Here is a 23,327-nt window from a genome sequence, read left to right as displayed (position 1 = left end):
ACAACAAGTCAAGTGTGACCCTGTGCTGCGTTGTATCACTGCAGAGTGGAAAATGGGCTTAAAAAAAGCTTTGTTTTTACATAAGAATTCAGGTGATAGCTTATCTCTGGATACAGTTATCCTAGCATTTCCTCTTTTTTAGACACCCTGACCTTCTCTTAAGGACAGCAGATAAGGCTTTTTAATGTCCTTATTAAATCAAACCATCTACAAAAGCTCTCAGGGCTCTGTGGTGTGTTCTTGGAGCTCATAACTCTCACAGAGACTAATGACAGGAACCACAGTGATAATGAATAGTGGGTTTGAATGTTGTATCATCCTGACAATCACCACGATATGCTATCCACCCGCTTTTTGTTCTCAGGTTATATGCAAAGCCATCACACATGCATATAAATACATGCACACACATACACACACACTTTAGGCAGTCTCCCAAAGGTAATGGAGCAGCGAGCTCTAGGGGAATAATAAATCCTGCCTAATGGGATGGTGCAAAAAATCTTCAGAGCTTAGCAAAGTCAATTTGCACACTTGAGGCTTATATTTCCAGAAAATGTTATAGGTTTCCTATGATGCATGTGCAAAATGTCTTCAAAAGATTATAACTGTCAGCAAGAATATTTTCACTTATTAATAGTTAATTCATCATAGACATTAGTGTGTGTGCATAAATGTGTTACGTGTAATTAAGGATGCTGTCAGCTAAAGTGGGAGTGTCTGCTTCAGTTCATATGATGGACTCCATATCTGTCAGGCGAAGTCTCTCCACTGTGATTTACACCTTTCATAAGTTACTTTGAGACATGCAAAAGAAAAGAAAAAAGCCCAGTAAAAGGAAGCTGTCAGAGCTGCATCCAGATGTCACAACTCGAGAGAGGGCTTCTCTGTCTTGCAGGCTGAATTCCATACTTTATTTATTTTTTAATGGCCACAACTATCAACGTGAAACTAAAATGCTAGGTGTATTTTTCTTTTAAATAATTGCCAATAAAATTAGAACATTAGATCACATACTTAAAGAAAAATAATTAAGGTCCCAACTTTAAAAACAAGATTTTAAACAAAGTCCTCTGTGGACATGACATTATGAAAGGCTGAGATTCAGGTGCAGGATGACTGATTTTAAAATGAGACAAATCAACCAAGATAACTGTGATGAAAACAAACCAAAACTGCTCAAACTAAAAGACATCAGCAAACAAGAAGACCTGGCAGAAATCATATAAGAACAAATAAAAAGAACCAGCCACCAAGGCCAAGAGCCCTATATGGCTAAAAAGTGGGCAGAAAATGTGGGTCACGAGCTTGCTAGCTGTCGCATTTTCGGTATGCGGAAGCAAAACGGTTGCACCGCTCACCCCGCATGCGCGAACCACACGTCACTTCCGCTCTTCACCCACTATACCACATTTCCAAACAGTAAAACTCCTTGATCACAAGAATTTATGTTTTTCTCAACAACTGAGAGCTTCTCCTGACTGGATTGCAGTTCGAAAAAAAGCCACCGAGTTACAGTTAATAACATGTTTGGATTACCGGAGAAAATAAAGTGTCTTGAAGTGGCGCTGTATCCTCTTAGCTTGGAGGAGTAAACTGCCGTCATGTAAAACAGCAGAAGAAGAAAACATTTGTAGTCCGTTTGTAGTCACTGCAAGATCGTAAGGTCCTGATTCTTAACGTGTCTTTTTCCTTTCGTTTTTTTCAACAATAAGTGAATGTTTTCACTATGGTAAACATTTTAAGTGCTATATTAACATCCTACGAGGTTATTATTGTTGTTACCGTCCGAAAACCGGAAAATGTTTTAGCGGAAGTGATGTTTGGTTCGCGCATGCGGGAGAGCGGTGCAACCGTTTGCTTCCGGATACCGAAAATGCAGCGACAACCATCGACACTAGCTAGTTAGAGAGGAGCTTGCTAGCATGCTACAGCAGAGCTTGCTTGCTCAATACAGAGGAGCTTGCTGGCATGCTACAGCAGATTTTGCTAGCGTAATACAGCAGAGCTCGCTAGTTTAGTACAGTGGGGCTTGCTAACATGCCAAAGCGGAGCTCGCTAGCTCAATACAGAGGAGGTTGCTAGCTTAATACAGCAAAGCTTGCTATAGAGGAGCTTGCTAGCATGCTACATCCGATCTTGCTAGCTTAATACAGCGGAGCTCGCTAGTTTAGTACAGTGTGGCTTGCCAGCATGCCAAAGCGGAGCTCGCTAGCTTGCTACAGAGGAGCTTGCTAACATGCTACAGCGGAGCTTGCTAGCATGCCAAAGCGGAGCTCGCTAGCTCGATACAGAGGAGGTTGCTAGCTCAATACAGCAAAGCTTGCTATAGAGGAGCTTGCTAACATGCTACAGCGGAGCTCGCTAGCATGCCAAAGCGGAGCTCGCTAGCTTGATACAGAGGAGGTTGCTAGCTCACTACAGCAGAGCTTGCTAGCTTGACACAGAGGAGCTCACTGGCATACTATAGCACAACTCGCTAGCTCGCTACAGCAAAGCTCCATAGCATGCAACGGTGGAGCTCGCTAGCTTGCTACAGAAGAGCTTACTAGCACACTACGCTGTCCGCCAGCCGGCTAGCGTAGCGAGCTAACCAACAGAATCCCTACTTAACCCCTTAACACTTAAGGCGTCGTTGCTGATGCTTAATTGTTAACAATTAAAAAATTAAAGTAAATCAAAGAACATAAACACTGGAGCTCCAGCGTTAAAGGGTTAAGTCAATGTGGGTAGGCCACCACAGAAACAGAAAAATGGGGCTGGGAAAGAGCACGGGGAAGGGAGGGGGTGATCTGGATTAACAAGACAAAAAATACAAGTTGACAGAATCAAGGTAATAGAGATCCTCAGTGAATAGATTTCTTAGCCTCAACCAGCATAAATGAGGTACTAGTTTTTGAATTATTTTTTTGGAATTCATAGGCATTTATAATATTTAAGGGCCAAATATCCTTACCCCACATACAGCTGATTACCGGGATCAGGTGTGACCTCCCAATCAGAAATGCAAAGGTAGAGTTAGTTTGAAACAAGAAGTCCTGAAGCCCTTGTTACCCATTAATACCCAAAAGGGTTTAGTGATGGTGTATGGTATCAGCATCACCTTATTTCCATTGTTGAAAAGTTTAAGACAAGCTAAGCTAAGTCCAAAAAACAACATAAACATACTACATATGGTTAAAAGTAAACAAATGATGTACTTCATTCTTATAACCTGTCAAATATAGTGGAGTTTTTAACTCTTCTTTTGTGTTAGCAGAATAAAAATTCAGTGGGATTGAACATATGGAATCTCTCCTTTTTAGACCAAAAGGCAAAAAAGAGAGAATTGTATGCGTCCAAATAAATAATGTAGTGGATTGGTTTGTTTGAAGAGTCATCTCAAAACCACCACAACAATGCACTATAGCTTGACACTAGTGTTGAGAATGAATGAATTTCAACACAAAAAAAATCAGCAAATGTTCCTCAAAAGAGACAGTACGTGACATTTTTTTAAAGTTTAAATGATTTCCTCTCAGTTTTTGAGACATTTCTAGAACAGGTTTTGTTCAGAATAACATAAGAATATAGTTTACTCCTTTTGAAGCAAACTCTTCGGCAGAAGCTGCTTTTTGGGGACACAAATCCACACCTGCATTCTGGAACTTTCTGGAACAGCTGCACAATTAGGAGGTAAATTAAATACTGGTCATAGTGTGTAAGAAATCACTGACACTTTAGCGGATTTTCAGACCCAAGAAGCCTAAACACACGGATGATAATTTGTTACGTTTTGTACATTATGACAAAATGGTACCGGTCTGCAGACAAAAAAAATGTGCATTTGTATAATTTCTGATTCTAAAAGGAAGTTTTATTTAGAAAAACGACCAATATTGGGAGGGGGAGGGCAGTCACAGTCTCACCATTTTTGTAACAAATACTTATTTTTATTTTATTTTATTTTATTTTCACCTTTTTGTATACTTATACTGCTTTTTTATGTAGCCTTGTGTTGTTTTTTGCTGCTTTTTATAGTTTTGTGAAAAATACCCTGCAAGTTTAATGATGTAACAGCTCAGTTTCATTCTATATAGGGACATTTAAATTAGAAAACTAGACTTTATGGAAACTGAAATCTTAAAGAGAGAAAAAAAAAGAAAAAAAAACTGAAAATATTGTCTGACTTTGGGGACCACTGGTTTAAAGCATAAAAACTATTTTGATTTCTACCCCACTAGTTGGATTTCTAATCTAAACTTTTCCATGTAAAAACAAATAAATGAAAAATAGAACAGAAAGTCAGGCATGTGTTCCATAGCGCTTCATTAAAAGCAGCAGTTCTTGTTAACTTGAATTGCTTTCTCACTTGTACATTATTGCAAAACATATAAGCTGTGAAGACCTTTTCAAATGTATATTACTTTTCATGACTTCTCAGCCTCATGAATTTTCTGTCACCACTTCCTACAAGTGTAATTTTGTAAAGGCTAAACATTGCTAAAGATAAATATCAGTAATTTGCATTCCGCCGTAGCAATGTATTTTTCTTCCCTGCCTTTCCATTTACCCCTTCAGTCTGCTATCTGACTGTCTCTCATGTCTGTCTGAATGACAACTGACTTAGACTGCCAGTGTGCTTGATAAAGACATTAACTGATTGTCTGGAGGTTAAGAGGTGTGGGTGTGCTCGTTTGCGCTTTAAAGCGGTTCCATTTATTTTTTTAAGTCACTCTTTGAATCCTATAGAGACGGAGATCGGAAGACGTTGTTGAATTGTTGTACAACCATTTTCAGAAAACTATTCAAATACTCAAAACTTGAGTAACACTTGATGTGTAATTTTGTATTGTTGGGGCATTTTAAAATATGTTAACATGGAGATAGTTTTAAATAGAATGGAAACGGTTAAAGCTGATTGGCTTAACAGATTTTTATGCCAAGTAGTCGATCTCAAAATGCACTTATTTCTAGTTATCATCCATCAAGCCAGATAATGTATCTGCAATTTTATAATTTCCATTTATAAAGACTTTCATATCCAAACAACCATACAAAATAATTAAAACATGTAGCAATGTGTCTTTTAAAATCTGAAATAGATATAATCCTTGTGCTCCTATAGGCACGTTAACGTTGGGAGTAAAGTCGTTTTAAGGTTTTTTTTTTAATGTTTCTTCTCAATTCACTGCAAACACAAGACAGCATGTGATGCTGTAAAAGAGTGGCAGTGTACATGTAATAGAAAGAGCAGATCCAAACTCCTCCATTTTAGAGCTAAAACTTTAATTCTTGCAGTTGGGGATTGAATAAATTAAACAAAATAATGATTCTGGCGTTAATATTCCCCTAAAAACAGAAAGCACTGTTAAATACTAAAGGACTCCATTTGGTCTGAGCTGTAGGACTTACTTTCACTCATAAGTATAAATATATTGTATATGTAAGGAGCATCAGCCACTACAGCGCTCCATTTTCTGTCCTCTTGAGAGAAGCATCATTGCCTGGGTGCTTTGATCCAATCAAACCGAGTGTGGCGGTCGGAATCAACTTTTACAATCAGCAAAGATACTCCTTCAAAATCATACAGATCGAAAATTCATAAGTGTCTCTACGGGCTTGTCTAATGAGGAATTCAATCAATGTAGACATCCTTTCTTGCTGGTGAAGAAGCCAAAATTTTCTGGTTTTTTTTTGTTGTTGACATCATCAACTGGAAGAAAGCTGACATGTTTTTTATGCTCCCACATGCTTATGCAGCATTTGCCACCTGAAAGATTAATGAAGATAAAATTCTTAAAGTGAAATTTAGACTGATCCGCCAAAAAAGAGTAAATATGAGTCCGCCCCTCCTCTTTGACAGCAATACATGTTGACTGTAGAGCTCCGGCTCAGACTGACAATAATATATAAACACTTGACGTTTGCTGGAGGGGAGGAGTGTTTTTCAGCCAAAAGGAAGTCTCAGCAGCATTTTTGTCTGGTTTCTTTTTCACATTTCATGGGGAAATTGAATTAAGTATAAAAGAAGCTAATAAACGCCGTTATTATTTGCCCTTTCCATTTGACCCACTATGAAACTGCACCCCTAAATAAAATTAAGTCTAATAAAACCCTAAAAATGAATGCTTTGCTTTTCAATTAACATAAAACAACAATTACATAGCATTTCATGTTGTGCAACAGCCCGTAAAAACGCGTTCATGGGCCACATTTATCAATTAACGACGAGGACAGCAGCCGTAAGAGCGGCTGCTTTATCATTTTAATACACTGAAGAATACCTCGTGGAACACGGCTGACCAACCACATTAGATTTGGCTGTTAAGTGTGATAGATTTCTTGCAAGAACACAAAGGATGTTTTGTGGTTAACAAAGCTCAACTGCTGCCCGGGACTTTTCAGGAGCTTTCCTGATGTAGCATTGATTTATAGAATCTCTGCATAAGTGCCCAAATGTTGTGAAGAAAGAGAAGTTCATTTAAGGATAAACAAAAAAAAGTCTCTACTCAAGCTCTGGGAACATGTCATTATTTGACTGAAGCTCATGAAATCAATGCTTCATTACACCTAATATTTTTCAAGTGATAGCAGTCACAGCTAACTATGCCTTGTGGAGACAGCAACTACATTTATCACTTTCTTTATCTGAAAGCTGTTATTACAGCAGTGTATGGTGACCTGGTGTGACAGACTCATCACAGGAATTAAATTGTGTTGAAAAGAGCACCATGATGAAAGAATAGAATTTTTTTTCTCTGACACTATTTGGCAAGAAAACTCATAAAATCGTAAAAAAAAAATGTATCGTTTTTATTCAATAAACTCACAATATCACACAAAAACGACATTTCATCCCAGCTTTCTTTACACCACTAGATCCTACATTGGCTGCAAACAATAATACCACTGCATTCGGAGAAAACACAGTATATACATCAAGTTGCAAAGATTACTAAAGATGTGCCGTTCAGTTCAATAAGCAAAGCTCCATTTAACGGAGCTGCCTCTGTAAAAAATGCTGCCACCCCTTTGTTATTAAGTTTTATTTACTTGAAAACGGTTATGAAACACTGATATAGAAAGGAAAATTTTAATATCAGAGGAGAAATCAAATTGAGAGAAACAAGAAAAAAATATTAATAGATAGAGGGCACTTCAGTGACTAGAAAAGTAGCATAATCTGCGATAATGCTAGTGTGAATGCTTTTTGCTTGAAGTAGTCACAGAAGATGCTGAAGTTTATTGCTGAAAATGGTGATGGAATTTACTTTAACTCCTGAAGGGATTTGCTGAAAATGTTAAATCTATTTGCAAAATGGTAAATTTGCTAAAAGATTGGAAATTTCGTTAAAGAACTATGAAAGAGCAATTAAGCTGACCAACATTTCTGAAAAAATTGCAGTAAAATTGTTTAAAAACCCCAAATACATACCAATTTTGCTAAAATATTTAGAGTGTTACTTAAATACTAGCTAAACTCCAAAATAGCCTAAAATTCCTCAGGAAACTAAATTATTCAAAAACGTTAGCCTGTTGCTAAAATATTAGCTAAATTCAGGATATGCAAAAAACCTTAGTAGAAAGCAAATTAGTCCAAACAAAAAAGCTAGCACGTTGCTTTAATACTAGCTTAACTCCAAAATATAGCCTAAAATTCATAAGTAGAAACCAAACTAGCCAAAAAAATGCTAGCTTGTTGCTTAAATACTAGCTAAACTCCAAAAAAGCCTAACATTCCTCAGCAAACTAAATTAGTCAAAAACTTTAGCCTGTTGCTAAAATACAGCTTAACTCCAAAATAGCCTAAAAATTATGAAGTAGAAACCAAACTAGCCAAAAAAATAAAAAAATAAATCTAGCTTGTTGCATACTAGCTAATATCCAAAATAGCCTAACATTCCTCAGCAAACTCAATTAGTCAAAAACCTAGCCTGTTGCTAAAATACAGTTAAACTCCCAATTAGCATAAAAAACCTCAGTATAAATTGGTCACAAAAAAAGCTAGCACATTGCTTAAATACTCGCTAAACTCCAAAATAGCCTAAAATTCCTCAGTAAACTAAATTATTCAAAAGCGTTAGCCTGTTGCTAAAATATTAGCTAAACTCAAAATTTGCATAAAAAACCTTAGTAGAAACCAAATTAGACCCAAAAAAGATAGCACATTGCTTAAATACTAGCTAATCTCCAAAATAGCCTAAAATTATTCTAAATAAGTAAAAAAAAACGTTAGCCTGTTGCTAAAATAGAAGCAAAACTCAAAATTAGCCTAAAAAGCCCAGTAGATAACAAATTAGCTAAAAATGTTTGCATGTTGCTAAAATATTAGCTAAAGTCCACATTTTTAAAAAAAAATTTCTGTGAAAGATTCAAACATAGCCCATGAAGGCTTGTTGCTAATATTTTTTAAATTTTAAATTAGCAGACTTTCTTATTCATTTCCTATGGGGGTATATTTTGTTCAATATTTAAAAAACTATGGTTTATGAATACAGGCAGTAGCAGAGAAACGTAAACGCTATGTGAGACACAAAAAACACCAACAACGATCACCACAACCAGAGATCTATCATACATGTTTTCTGCAATCAACTTCCTGTTTTTCTGCCTCATCTTTCTAACAGTACGTGGTTGAGATGAGACCCTCAGAGCTCCTGGCTGGTCGCGGGGCAGGCCTGATCTCAGTTGGACTATTGCTCCAGGCCAATGAATTGGATGGCTGCAGCAGGTGGGACAACAGCAGGTGAAAAACGGGCGATTTCATCTGTTTCCACAGACTTTCTTATTTCTTTTTTTCTTTTCTAATCTCTCCCACCTTTTCACTTTCTTCTCTCTGGCTACAAATGCTTTATTTTCACCACCTGACCCATATACAAAACTGCTTCCTGGTGGGTGCTGCTCCAGAAACTAAGTCCAAGCCTTTGATCCAGCTCCAGATCGCTGGCTGAAAGGCTGTCACTTCAGCTTTAGGCCGCAGCATCCCACGGCAGCTCTTCATCTCCAAGCTTGGGCGACACACTTTATCGCATTTACACGTCCTTTGTCATGTGAGCGGCTCATTCTGCCCTCTCCTCAGTTAGAACCATATGGAGCTGGCTTTTTAAAGCACAAACTCCCCAACTCAAACAAAAAACGTAAAATCCACGAGAAAAAAATAAACAATTGTGACTCAATTGTTTAAAACTTTGCTCTATTGGGCCTTGTGAACCAGATTTTCTAAACCACATTCTATCTGTGTCGACTGAAAGGAAAAATTTACAGTCACAGACAAAGAGAAGGAACATGCTGAACCATTCACACGAAGGAAAAAGGAGGCCAGATTTAATTTAAAAATTGGCACGCATTCCTAATTTCTGCAGATGAAAGCTCATAAATGAAAAAGCCTGGAATCATGCCTGGTATGGAAATCTGAAGTTATGAATAATGCCTCTGTCTCCGTCATCAAGTCTGTCCTAACAAGGTGGATCGGCTAAACACCTGTAGGCTGAAAGGCACACGTGGCTGCACTCCTAACAAACCACGAGTGGGATGACAGTCCCTGAGGGTCCTCACCTCCACATCCGTCCTGCTGGACCCTCAGCAGTCAGTCTGTGGGAAGCAGCAGCAGCAGCAGCAGCAGCACAACAGCTCCGGCTTGTGATTTACGCCTATGAATCCACCTCCAATAGACTGGTGCTGCGGCTGGGGCGGCTGATTTACACACCGTTGCTAATCAGCGAATGGCTCTCTTTATAATGAAAACTCGTCGCTACACTACTGATATGATTTTATCTGCCGTTAATCATTGCTGAAAAAAAACGCAGCAGCTAAATGCCATGGCGTGGTTATAAATTGGAGGTCAGAAATGTTGATGTGGGAAATGGCGACTGGGTCACTAGTGCTGCTATCTTTGTCAGGAAGAAAAAGAGCCCCCCCGGCATGAACACTTCTGTGCAAGCATAAATTTTTACAAAGGAAGATATAGATTATTCCTCCTGCCCGGCCTTATAGAGGCGCAGGCATTTAACTGACTGTAGAATTCAACGTCTCAATCCTCCGATCTGCTCGTCTAACCCTAACAAAGGGGTGGGGGGGGGCACAATGGTTTGTTTCAGCTTTGGCGCCGATCCATCATTTCGCTGAACAAGAAATAGGCACCAGTCTAATCATGATTAGGACCATAACAGAGAGTTTGGTAGACACAGGGGGATGCAACCATCCATTCATCCGCTAGATTCATCAAGCAAATCACTTCCACTTCCAGCAAATGAAAATGAATTCATTGGGACTTACCTGTTCCATTGGCTGTGCTTGCTAAGAAGAGAGGACACAAAGCTGAGCAGCTTTGAGATAAACGGACATTGAGGCAACAAAAATAAAGAAATAAGTAAATAAATTCACAGCAAAGTCTTAAGGACTTACTGGCTGTGAATGTAATTTAGGAATAAATGAGTCTTAGTGAGTAATTGGAGGTTTAGAGGTAAAGTGCACTTACCACTGGAGCAGTCCAATCCTCCCCATCCGGGCTCACACTGGCATGAATCAGGCGACACGCAGCGGCCGTGGACGCACTCCTCAGTGCACAGTGCTGCGACACAGAGACATCCCCTCATCAGTGCAATTTACTGTTGTGCTAACACATTCTCACACAAGTGGATTGAAAGAGATCATTAAACCACCAACAAACAACCTCAAATTACTGCAGGAAATTTCAAAATTTAGACCTCAGTATTCCCAGATTCCACTCAGCTTTGACATCCATCTCCAACACTTGACGGAGAGCTAAATGATTTCTTAAAAGAGTCTTTGGTTAACATTTTTGGTTTATTGCACAGCTTTGCTCTCCACAACGAGCCATTATCAGCAGGCTGAGCCGTGACAGAACACGTTGTAAATCACCCCTAATGCTCTGCCATAAAGTGAAGCTTTAATGTTGCAGGTACGCCGCAGTGTTTACCAAGTGTGCAGTTTTCTGATCATTCATATTGAGCAACACAACACCAAATTGATCGGGGCAGCATTAGTATTCCTGAAACAGTCTTATCCAGAATTAGGGTTTTTTTGTTGAGTTAGAAAAAAAAAGGAGAAAACTTTTTATTCTTTTTTTTTTCTTTAAACCAAAGAGTAGCCGTTTAATGAAATCGTAACTTTGACGCATACGTGGCAGGCAAGGTCATTTGCAGGCTCTTATCTGAGACGCGTCCGAGCAAAAATGACCAGTAAGGAACCCTGTCCGATGGGAATCTGTGGTCATGGCTCTTGGAGGGATGATGCATAATCAAAAGGCAGTAAAGTAGACAGTCTGTCCCCTGTAGAGATCAAACATCACATCAAACTCCTCTGCTTTTGTTCTCTACTTTGTGTCTTCTCAGGAGGACAACATCTGACTTTTTTTTTCTAATATTCAGCTTTGAGCAATAATGCAGCTCAAGACTACCCTGCATGCAGAGAGGTCAGCGGGGGCTGGCTGCAAGCCCGAACAGAGCCGCTATAGATTATCACTCAACCAGACTTCGATTAGGATCCACCACCGACGAGTGAAATACAGCAGAAGAGACAGGAGTGAATCCAAAACACCCATCAGCCATGAATAATTGCAAAAATGCCCCAGCTTCAAAAAGCTAACGCGGAGATTGAAAGATAGTTTATAGGGGACTTCAGAACATTGGTCCTTTTGCAGAAAACTGTCTAATTAGAGTTACCCAGCATGAAGAAAAGGAGAAAAAGCTCCAATATTTGTGCTGACGAAGGCAGCCAGATTGACTACCTGTAATCAATGTGTCCACACTATGCAGAGAACTCAAAGGGAAGAGGAGACAAATTCAATGTCACCATGATGAGTTGATTTCATTTAGTTTCAATCAGCAAATTCAGATTAGCGAGAACAGGGAAATGCAAATGTGTCAAAAAAAAAAGAAATATGGAAATTAAGTTTTGAATATGTGAAAAAAGGATAAAGCACACCCCTCTCCTGAGATCAAAACCGTTGTACTGAAGGGAAGGCATTATAAAGTAGGAGGTAGGTCTTTCATTTTAATTGAAATTCATGAATCACTCTGCCTAACTCATGTCTAAGGAATCTGTTGGAAAATTGAGTCTTTCATCTAGATAAAAGGCTAATCTAACTCATTATGCAGAGGTGTTATCAGAACAAGGAACAATGGAGCTAATTGGTGATTGCTGTGCAATGTTATCCAATTTGATATTTTTGGCCAGTCAAACTACAATATTTTAAAGTCCCCCATAAAAACGTTCTTCTAAATCCTTGTGTCAAGCTCTGCGGGTACTGTTTCCTTTTGTTTCAGTCTTGAATATGTAATTTCAGTGTTTATTATTATTATTATTTTAGCTAACCTTAGACTGATTTGACTTTTTAAAAGCTTTTCTTCACCAACTTTGCTCCATTTATGCTGTTTTACCTTGCAGCATCTAAGGGTGTCAAACTGCATCCCACAGGGGACCAAAATCCAAAACACACCTTAGGTCCCGGGTCGGACAGGATAAACATTCACTAAAACTACATTTTTAAAACTACTTTTTAACATAATGCTAGTGTGAAAGCTGTACGCTGAAAGTGGCCGCTGAAGATGCTAGTGCTGTTAGCTGAACATGCTGAAATTGATAGCTAGAAACACTAAAGCTAATAACAGAGCTAATAGCTGAATATGCTAAAGCAGAGAGCTAGCTCAAATATTAGCCAAATGCTAAATTAGCCTAAAAAAACAACCAAAAAAAAAAACTTAGATTAGCCATGTAGCTGAAATAATAGCTAAACTTCAAAATATCCTAAAAAAAAATGTAAAAAGCCTAAATTAGCCAAAACAGCTAGCATGTAGCTGAAATATTAGCTAAAGTCCAAAATAGCCTAAAAAAGCCTAAATTAGCCAAATCGGATCCAGCAATAGAACTTTGTTACATTTTTCTGTTTCCTTAAAGGATTTTGTTACTAAATAAAAATGACTTTCTCTTCAGAATATGTTATATTATTGCTGTAAAAGCACATTTTAAAAAGTGTGTATTGAGAGTTTACCACGTTTTTCAAGGTTGCACCCAAATAAAAGATGAAAAAAAAATAGTAAAATGCTTTTCTCTACCATGTCATATAGTGCAAAAGCAAAGAAAAATGTTGTTAAAGGCTATAAGTCAAGTAATTTCTGAAATAATAGAATAAAAGTAATAATGCACCGTCTAAAATGTTACACATGCATAGAACTGATGTACAAAAATGATAAATTTCCTTAATAAAGGATGCCTCAAGAGTCTCCTACACTAAAAGACATAAGAAAGCTTATATCCCGCGTTCTTTAACATTTTAAACTTTTAAGGGTAAGCCATCACCTTTATTGGCAGGCACTGACAGGTAATGACACATACTTGAAAACCTCCATAAAAACCGTTATGAAGCTGGACTTTAGTATTAAGTCAGTGATTTAATAGTTTAACAGTCTCTCCTTTTTGTAAAAATGCAGCTTACACATTATCCTTAAATGTTGACATAATTACAATTACTGAAATCTGAGTTTAACTATTTTTATCCTTTTTTTTAAAACAAAAATTTTACTTTTTTGTTTTGTTGGCACAAAAATGAGAAAAGGTTTTGGTGCGTATTGAATATATTGCATTGGAAAACTGCATTAAGGTGTCTGGAAGTGTAAAGCTGTTGTAAAACGAGCTAAGTGCAAACACTGTGCACCGTATGGACTGCTGCAGACTTGTTTCTGGCTTCTTTAAGTCCTTCCTTCACTCCCCTTGCAGCATCTTACTGCACTCAGTAATGAAAAAGGATTGCCACTGCAGTTTGGTTTGGTTAGGATTTTTGAAACAGAGATTTTCAGCATTAAGGAACAAATAGTAACACACTAAAAAAGCTGCTTCCTATAATGGGGAAATACCTGCAGAGCATAAAAGTTGTTTCTCTGCAAAGCTCCTTCTATACAGAGATGACTTATATTACAGCAACTTAAAGCAAAAATTATATAAAAATAAAAAAACCTTTTCAGAAGAAAAATCTTCATCAAAACATATCAAAAGCCAACTAATTCTACAACAGATTTTTAATTTTTGATTTATTTTCCGTACTGGACAGAAGAGCCATTCATCCCTAATGCCTCCTAAAAAAACAGGTACTCATCGCGCCGCAAAGTCTTTCAGCCTCTGAAGATATTAGGCGCTCTTGTCATTAGCGAGTTCCTCTTACTCCTTCATGCACAACTATAATAATCATCCTTATTAGGAAGGAAATGAGATCCTCACATCCTCTTCTTAGGCTGGTAACATCTTAAGGTAATGACTTACGACAGATCAAAGGTCAAAGAAATAAAAAGGACTTGTCTTTGGAAACTTCAAGCGCTAATTGAATAGAAGGGGATCCGAGTTCAACTCATTGTGGAGAAATTCAAACAACAGCCGGAACGACATAAAATAAAAAATTAATATTTAGGGGGAGGAAAAGTCAATGTTAGTGGTAGTGGAACTTGGATTTTGGCTGCTTTTAAGGTCTTAGGATCCTTGCATTTTTGTCACTTCTCTGTGGAGCTAATGAGGTCGCTGGTGTGGACAAAAAAGAAAGAAGCAGCCAAGACTAAAAAGGCAAACACTCCGAAGGCATTTCTGACTTTTAATGAAACGTGTTTGATGAAAGACGCCAAATAGAGAAAATGGGGACATTTAAATTTAGCCGACAGCCAAAATAAAAAAAAAGCGTGCTAAAATAGAAGACAAAAGTTCATTTTGGGTCGATTTACCTTATAAAAGTTACCTTTTGTCAATGTGTGCATACGTTCCTCAGGAATACAAATCTTTTAATCCCGGAGGTGACTGCAGGGATTAAAAGGCAAGGGTTTGCAAAGGCAGCAGAAAGCAAACACTGGCCTCTTGGCCTCCATAAACTCAGCCCCCACCACCACCACTCCTGGGTTAAACTGCTGTGTTGCCTCTAATACAAAAGCAAACCAATTGTGTATTTTAAAAAAGGAAAAAGACTCATTTTAGATGCACTAACTCAGTTAGCAGAATCACCATCTTAGTAGTCTGAAAACCTATTAATGGAGTAATGGTTCCACAGTCAGTTAAACGGTTAATGAATGCATTATTGATCAGTCTGCACCTCACTCCTGAAGACCACCATATAATCACACCAGCTTGTACTCTTGGTTGGCCGGCTTCCTGGGGAATGGCTACCCTGAGGCGATTAAAGTCTTGACAAGGACAAGCTGAGCTGTGGTCAAAGAGCAAACCCACATGGCTGCTGTCATTGTATTAGAAAACACCCCTCGCCACGAAAAAAAAAGGGGCTATGCAAGTGCAATAAAGAGAATAAAACATTAGGTCAGAAGAAGATATCAAAAATAAAACTCCACTGTAACACGGTCTGTCTTTATTTGACCAACTTGAAAATAAATTCAGTTTGAAGTGAAGGGGAAGTCAATGACTGCTAAGAAGATAAAAATGATGGTGAAACGTTCTTATTAGCATGTTGCTACGGACTAATTTGCGAGGCTTCAGCTCATTTTAAGTTATTGAACTCTAACACGGTTTTATATTGGGTGCTGTCCAACCTCAACCTCCAACCAGCACATTAATTTTTGTCATTGCTACCCAATTTCAATTCTTTCTAGAAAAGTCCAAACTGGTGTAGATTGTCTTTGTATATAAAACATGTGCGTTTAAATCATTCTGAACCACATTATATTGAATAAATCTACTCGGATGGCAGTGCGTTAACACCGGTGTTATAGAGGACGTGACAGGAGTGGAATAGAGGAAGGGAGGCCTAGTGGGCTTAATTTGCGAGACATCCGCCGCAAAGATCAGCTCTTTTTACTCCTTTTTTCTCAGATGTCTTGCAGATAAAAGCTGAAATGTCATCAGCGAGGACAAATGAGTTAAAGAAAAAGGATACTCACGAACACACAAGTCTCCGCTCTCAAAGTAACCAGGGCAACACTGCGAGCGGCGCCGATACATGGTCCTCACTCCCCGTCGGTAAGCTGTCTTATAGCTGATCCTAGAAAATTAGGCACACACAGACAGCTACGTGACGGAAAGCAAGACTGAAGGACAAGGAAGACACAGAGATGCTTAAAAGTGACTTGACACTTGGTTGCTTTTGGCAAATTAGAGGCAATAAAAGAGAAATATTCATTTTAGACTTTCGATCCCGATGGTATTAGAGTAAATATATGACAGATGAAAGCTTCTCTGTAAAGAGAAAATTTACTAACGAGTGGATAAGATAGCTAATAAGCAAGTTTTGGTTAATACCCTTCATATACGGATGGGATTTTTGATGATGGTGAAGATCAGATTTAAAAAATGACTCCACCTGTGTCTTGTGCATTTGAACCAGTTGAGGATGTCTGTGCATCTGGTGTAGTAGATCTGGTCAAAAGGATGAGCGTAAGACTCCTGGATGGTGACGGCATAACTGAAACAAGATAAACATAAGAGGAGATTTGTTCACACCATATAGTTTTTCTCAACATTTTAACATCTGAAAGTAATATAAACAGTTATAAAATGTAATTTTCTGATTTTTCTTTTAATACAATCCTTTATTGTTACATCTTCAGCTGGGGAATTGATGGTAATTGTATCAAACTGACATTTATAAGTCTTTAAAATTAGGCACGCAATTGTGCTATCTTAGGTATGTTGACGTTGGGTCATCTGGACCCCACAAGACGGTGATTTGTACTTTTTATCAACAGTTTTTGATTTTCTCTGGTGACCGACATGAAATCCTGTCCATCTTCATCCCCATTTCCCATAGGACGGATAACACGTCAGTGTAAGGCTTGGGTCATCTGGACCCCATAAGATTGCACAAGATTTTAAAAAATGAACGCATATTAATTACATGTCAGAAGCGACCATCTTCCGCTTCTAGCCGAATGATTCAGGCTTCCATGGCGTGCATTAATTTCTGAAAAAAGACACTAACGTGCTTACACCATGGTAGCTTACAAAAGAAATAATTATTCAGTCGGTTTTTAGTACTTTGCTATTTTTTTTTGTATAGATCATTTTTTAACAAAAAGCAGACTATTTGATTGGTGGTGCTCCCCGTTGTCATGGTAACACGAGAAGGCTGGCAGACCTCGACTGCGGCGGTAAAAAAAAGTGATCAATCCAACAGGTTCAACTATGAAAGTTCACCTCTTACTGCTTTTTTTGGTGTCCAGATTATAAAGCAACAATGTTGTGTATCACTGCTCAGTGATACACAACATTTGAGATTCGCGATCAGAACTTCTTTTTTAGCTGGGCATCAACACCCAGCAGCCAATCAGATTTGAGTATTCACCCAGATCATTTGAAGTGCAGAAACACAATGTTTGTTTCTTATGGCTGTTTGTCTCTAAGTTGGCTTTGTTCGAGTAATACAGCTGATATAAAAGTCTTAGAGTTCCGCCTATCTTACTGTTGTTGTGCTTTTGTGAAGAAAATACACACTTCTGTGATATCTGTGCTAACACTTTACAAATTAAAACATTTTAGACAATAAAAATGAAAGAAAAAGGTTCTCTCTGGCCATTTTTTGTTCAAAAACTGCATGTTGTCATAAAAAATTTAGCTGGTAAAACATTGAGATTAATGGTGATTAATTACAATCCAAAAGTGTTTAGCACTATTTTAAATACAGGGAATAATTGTTTAATAATTTGGCAAAATCAAATTGCCAAATTTTTTAATATGTCTGCAGTACATCAACTCAGAAAAATAAATTTTTCTTTAAATAACATCCATAAAAAACAAACTATATATATATATATATGTTATTTGTTAGTTATGTTGGTTGTTTACTTCATCTTCTATTTATTTCAGTACAGCAGCAAATAGATGTGCCATATACTAGTAGACTAATGTACATTATAAAATCAACAAATACGCATCTATTCTCAGTTTAGTCATTGATAAGGTTCATCTTTTAAAAAGAAAAATTGTAAAAATATCAAAATTTGATGTAGATGTATTTGTACACTTGATGCTCAAAACACTCAAAAATATAATCTTATATGTAAAAAAATTGTGAAATTATGAAAAAGATAACTTTATATCATGATATTGATATATATCAGTCAAATGACATTTAGCACAATACAGTATATCTTCAGTTATTCTCTGAAAAAATTGACAAAAATGTCATTACTTACTTTTCTCTGACTTTATATAAACATGAAAAACATCTTCTGAAAGTTTCTTTGTAGGAAAACACATTTTGCACAAAAGTTTGGCAATAAAAATGATAGAAGAGAATGGCACGATAGATACTTTTTTATGTTTCGTTATATCTCCCAGCACTACTTTGCTCTGTCTCTGGATGATCACAGGTAATACAAGAATGTTTTGGAGGAGACCACATTAATTAGCAGCAGTGATTTTAATTGTTCTGGATAAACTCCTCCTATTTTAAAGGATCTTCGATGCAAAGGCTGCAGTTTTATTTTTGTTCCAGTTAAAAGTGAGAAAACATATTCGCTACCATGACCTGACTCAATGTCTATAGGAGGACTTTAAGACCGGAATTTTGCCCCGTTTGGATTGGTCATTGATTTTCTTGGTTTAGCTTGGAAAATTGTAGGTTTGAAGACTTTTTCTAATGGCAGGTTTTGAAACTATCAACTTCTTTGAAGACACGCTTTGAGTCTGGCTGTCCTTAAAGTGATGGTGAACGCTTTGTGAGATACTAAACACTGAAATGAACTCTTGTTGAGGGGTGCAAACAAGTAACACACATGCTGTGACCGTAACATGTATAATTAATAAAAAAAAAACTAATAATATTTACATGTGTAAACTGTAGGAAGACAAATATCTTCACAGCTTAAGTTTTAAATCCAAACCAACAATCGTTGGGGTTTCTCTCTTGGAGCTGACACTGTAACGCTGAGCTAATAATCTTTATTCAAGCACTATGGATGTCATGATTGATTGGGAGGAGAGTACACTGATCAATCTGCTTGCATATTGCTTTTGAAGCTTCGGCTCCTCTGCTCTTGAGCTGTGACTCGAGCCGTCTGAAATCAATAGACTTCTGACAGTAGATCAGGAATTATGGCTACGAGCGAATAAAACAAACAAAAAGAAATAAATAAATATTAACAACGGACAATGCCAGTCGTAAAGGGTCTGAACCTTCAACCGACATCAAGCCAAAATGTGCTGCGGTGCGGTAAACGGATGCTCACCTCTCCCAGTGGCTGCAGACGTTGGGGTCGTCGGGGTTGAGGCTGAAGGTGTTCGTGGTGAAGCCTAGAATGAGGAGCCAAGCCAGCGGGGCAACTGGTGACCCCATCCTTCTAGACCAGGGAGCAGGGAGGAAAAAGATATCGGTGGATAAATAGACGCTTTTCTGCACAACATGTCTCACAATGCATCCTGGGAGATAATTATCTCACATTTGAGGTGCAAAGAATTGCTAATTATATTAAACTTTTCTGTTTTTGCTGAGATAGTAAAGAATAGTACACAAAAATATACAGTTTTGTGAACGACTAGATTGTGAATACAGTGTTTTTTCATGACTTCTAACCAATAATGCCTTATTTATTTATTTATTACTTGTTCAAACATGAAAAAGAGTTTGTAAAAAACTATTTTTTATTAAACTCTTGTGTCGCTTATGCCTGTTAGGATCAATAAAAATGATCCCAGCTGCTCGCCCAACAGTCCAAAGTGCATTAGTCTGCAAAGAAAAGCAAAAAAAAAAGTGAAAATTAAATTCATTCTTTTTTTGGGTGGTAAAAATGTCAACAATGGAAAAGAAATGTTTAAGGAGTGTCTGCCTATGATCCAAAAAATAAAAATAAAAAATCAATGCGGTCATTGAACAATCTTCCATGGACAGAGTGTGTTTAAATCCTGACTGATGATGAATTCTTTTAAGTAATACACCTTCAAAACTAATCATTTTTCTTCAGGTGTCTTTTGCTCTGCTGCTTATTTCCTTCATGAACGCCTTTCAAAAGGTCCATGCTTTCAAAGCCAAGAAAGACCTTTTTCCGCAAGATTTATACATAAAAAAAGCTACAGAAAAATGCAAATGATCAACCAGCATGACAGTGATGGATTCTCATACGCAGGTCTTACCTTTGCATATCCTCAAAGAAGATAAACAATGCACGGGTAACAAATGTGTGCCTGCCATGCATCATTTTTCATATGGTAATGCTTGTTTGACATTTACAGTGAAGTGGTGACACAGTGTGATAATCTGGGACGGCTTCTTGAGAGTGAGAGGTTTCTTACTCGATAAGACAAGCAACCAACCCATGCTCGTAGAGAAATTTAGTGTTTTTTTTTTCTTTATTTAAATTTTTTTGTGCTAGATGTTTCTGCTGCACTAGAACAGTCATCACAAACCTCTTTAGTCCACAGAATGGTTTAAATTGGACAATATTTTCACAGATCGGTTTGAATTTTAGCATTTTAGGATTCCAGTTTCTGAAAATTTATTTTCAAAATAAAATGTTACTACAAGAAATTTTAAAAAGCTTTGCTTAAAAAAGTCTTAAAATATTCCTCTATATTTTTTTTTTTACAGATGATGATAATTCAATGAAACAAGGTGGTTGATTTGATTAGAAAACGTTCCATAAAGAAAATATTATATGATTTTTTTTTTCCTCCCTTAGAATGCCATTTTAACTCAATCCAGCCTCTGATTGTCTCTCAGGGCAAAAAGATCGCTCATATTTGTTGTTACATAAATCCTTATTAATTTTTTTTTTTATTATTATTTTAATTTTCTGTGCTAAAATTTCTGAACAGATTCCTACCTAATTCAGCCTTGCTGCAGGAAAACTCTGAAATGTCCCTTTTACAAGTTTCCACAAATCAGCAACTTTATTTGAAGATTTTCCCTTAACGTCAAAGTGGAGGCTAACAACCGGATGCTAGCTTTAGCTACGTCTGACTTTTAAGGTGTGATGGATAAATAACAGAAAATAAAATGCTGCAACCATCATAAAACTGTTTTTTTCTAAATATAATATAAACATGAATCCACCGTGTCTCCAACTTTATTATCTTTGTGTGTGAAACAGTCGATAGTTTATCGCCATGATTAGCATTAGCCAGAGCCGCTTCTTCTACATGAGAACAACTGTCTCAATAATTCTGTATGACGTGGATGACTCACGATTTTGTCTAAAAACAGCAACTTTATTGTTATTTGAGGTCGAAGATTCTTATTCACTTTCTCACTGTCTCTTTCCGCCTGAAAAAACTTTCCAAATACGTTTTTGTTAGCTTTTGTAGTAGCTAAGCAATCCAGGTAGCTGCTTTAAAGCTATGTTCAAATTCCTTCCCTACCCACTAGTTTTTTTTATATTAATTATCCAGCATGTCAGTTTAAGGAAGTGGAAAAATGTCAAATTTTCACCAGATAATTTTGACAATCCAAGTTTAAAGCAGCTGATAAAAAACTCTGATGACCCAGCATTCTAGCAGCATTTAAACGCATCACTTTGTGGAGATGTGAAAAGAGTCTCACATGAGATTTGCGGGTAAATGTGGTTTTGTGTGCATGTAAAAAGCGATTTGTGCGTAATTTAATTTCAAGATGTTGTAATTTTAATTTTTGCACATGTATATCGTATTTTGTTTTTTCTTTTTTTGGTTTCATATATATATATATATATATATTTTTTTTTTAAGTTGTCCTGTCAAAAGCTGAGCAAACAGATAAGTGCTGAGAGCCTCTTGTGTTAGATAGATTTTACTGTCACAACAGGGGTTATTGATCCTCTGACACGCAAAGTGTTTATATGTACAAACCCCTTTTTTATTTTATGCTAAACTTTATTTATATTGATTGTGTTTGTACCTTTTTTTTGTTGTTGGACCGGATGGAAAAGAAAAAGAGGGAGGTTGGGGGGTGTTAAGAGCACAAAAGAAGAATTTAAAGAAAGTAGAAGATGGTAACAGAGGGGGCTAACATCATAAAGCAACCAGGTGTAAATAGCAATCTGAAATGGGCAGGATTTCATAATTTTTGTACTTATGCACAAAATGAATGAGTTACAAATCAAGAATTACACACACAAAAATCAGGGTGAGCCTATTTTCTTACCATATCCTGAACTAAATAGTTTTTTAGGAGTTAGGGATTAGGGTGGGAATCGTCTAAGTCACATGACCAAGATGGATGTTGTGAACAGAATTCAGCGTTTTCCAAATAAAATTTCCTTCAGAATCAAAAAACAAACTAAACGGAGATAATCTATGTTAGTGCATGTATTTATTTATTTTTTATTTGTCTGTGGAACAGTACCAAATGACCCAAGGACCGTTACCGGTCCACGGCCCGGGGATTGGGGACCACTGCTCTCGAACGCAGACATTTGCATGTTTTGCTAATCCCCCACATTTGATGGCCTCATGCAGATCACTCACTCAAAGAAATCAATCAGTTCTCCACTTACAGTAAGTAACAATTCACGTGAATAGACAGATGTTGAACTCATGTTCATTTCCTTAGAAGGATGATTAATCAAAAGCCTGCTCTTTACAGGCCACAGCTGCAGTTTCTGGAAAAATCCTGTTAAGTACCGCAGCAGCTCTGCTTGATGGACCCAAAAGCTTTTATTGTTTCTGTGGTTCGACGATCACCCTCGGTCATTTCTCTTAGGCGCTATATGGACGAGCGGAATATTCTAACCGAATACCTAAGTTGTCACATTAGTCAAAGCTCCATGCTCTCTGTCACAGGCCTGAGGCATACCGCCAAGAGGTGATAAAACCAGGAGTATTCTGAATATAGGGAAGAATAAAATGTGTAGCCGTTATAGTTATGACTGAGAGCAAGTTAAGTACCACAGAGATCTTCAAGACAGAAACAGTAAGAGATCTAATAGCCAGAGGCACATGGCCTGAAGCTCACCTAATCTTCCAGCCTGTGGTCCCTGGGTGTTTCTTTATGAATGCTGATGCGCTGCGGAAGCACAAAGTGACAGAAGTGCAGCTGTGCTCAGATGCAGACACTCGCCGGGAGAGGTGATGACAGGTCAAATCTGTAAGAGGGAAGGAAAATAATGAGGTTATGATTACACGGTGAAGGCACACGTGTCCACGTGGGCTCTTACGCAAATGCACGCACACAAACTCATACATTTCTCACGGGATCAAGAATATCAACAGGCACGTCGTTAAAACAAGCTGCTCCTGAAAGGCCACTTTGCTCCGTGCAGGCCTCCTCATTCTGCTTCCCAGCCTCCCCACATACCTGCCGTTCACACTCACGGAGTGAACCAGAAATAAAAGCCCACATAAACTCAAGAGGGGATGGTAAAATGAACCGTTAACACTTAGCGCACGACGAGTGCTTTGCCCACAATGTGAAAAGATGACACTATCTGCAG

At 37.6% G+C, this 23,327-nt stretch overlaps 1 protein-coding gene across 5 annotated transcripts in view; it reads right to left on the bottom strand.

Moving 5' to 3' along the window:
- Positions 1–23,327, bottom strand: part of megf11 (multiple EGF-like-domains 11) — a gene marked incomplete in the record, with an annotated part of 100,474 nt that overhangs the window by 54,399 nt on the left and 22,748 nt on the right. For 2 of the 5 annotated variants that reach the window (XM_024282261.2, XM_024282263.2), the window contains 6 exon segments: positions 10,258–10,278; positions 10,460–10,552; positions 15,870–15,970; positions 16,289–16,390; positions 19,155–19,265; positions 22,850–22,979. In XM_024282261.2, the coding sequence (XP_024138029.1) occupies positions 10,258–10,278; positions 10,460–10,552; positions 15,870–15,970; positions 16,289–16,390; positions 19,155–19,261 (424 nt within the window). 5 annotated transcript variants of the gene reach the window in all.

Source organism: Oryzias melastigma, linkage group LG6, assembly GCF_002922805.2.
Source record: "Oryzias melastigma strain HK-1 linkage group LG6, ASM292280v2, whole genome shotgun sequence".
Lineage (NCBI taxonomy): Eukaryota > Metazoa > Chordata > Actinopteri > Beloniformes > Adrianichthyidae > Oryzias > Oryzias melastigma.
Note: the sequence above shows the minus strand (reverse complement) of the source record. Positions and strands in the feature narration are given on the sequence as shown.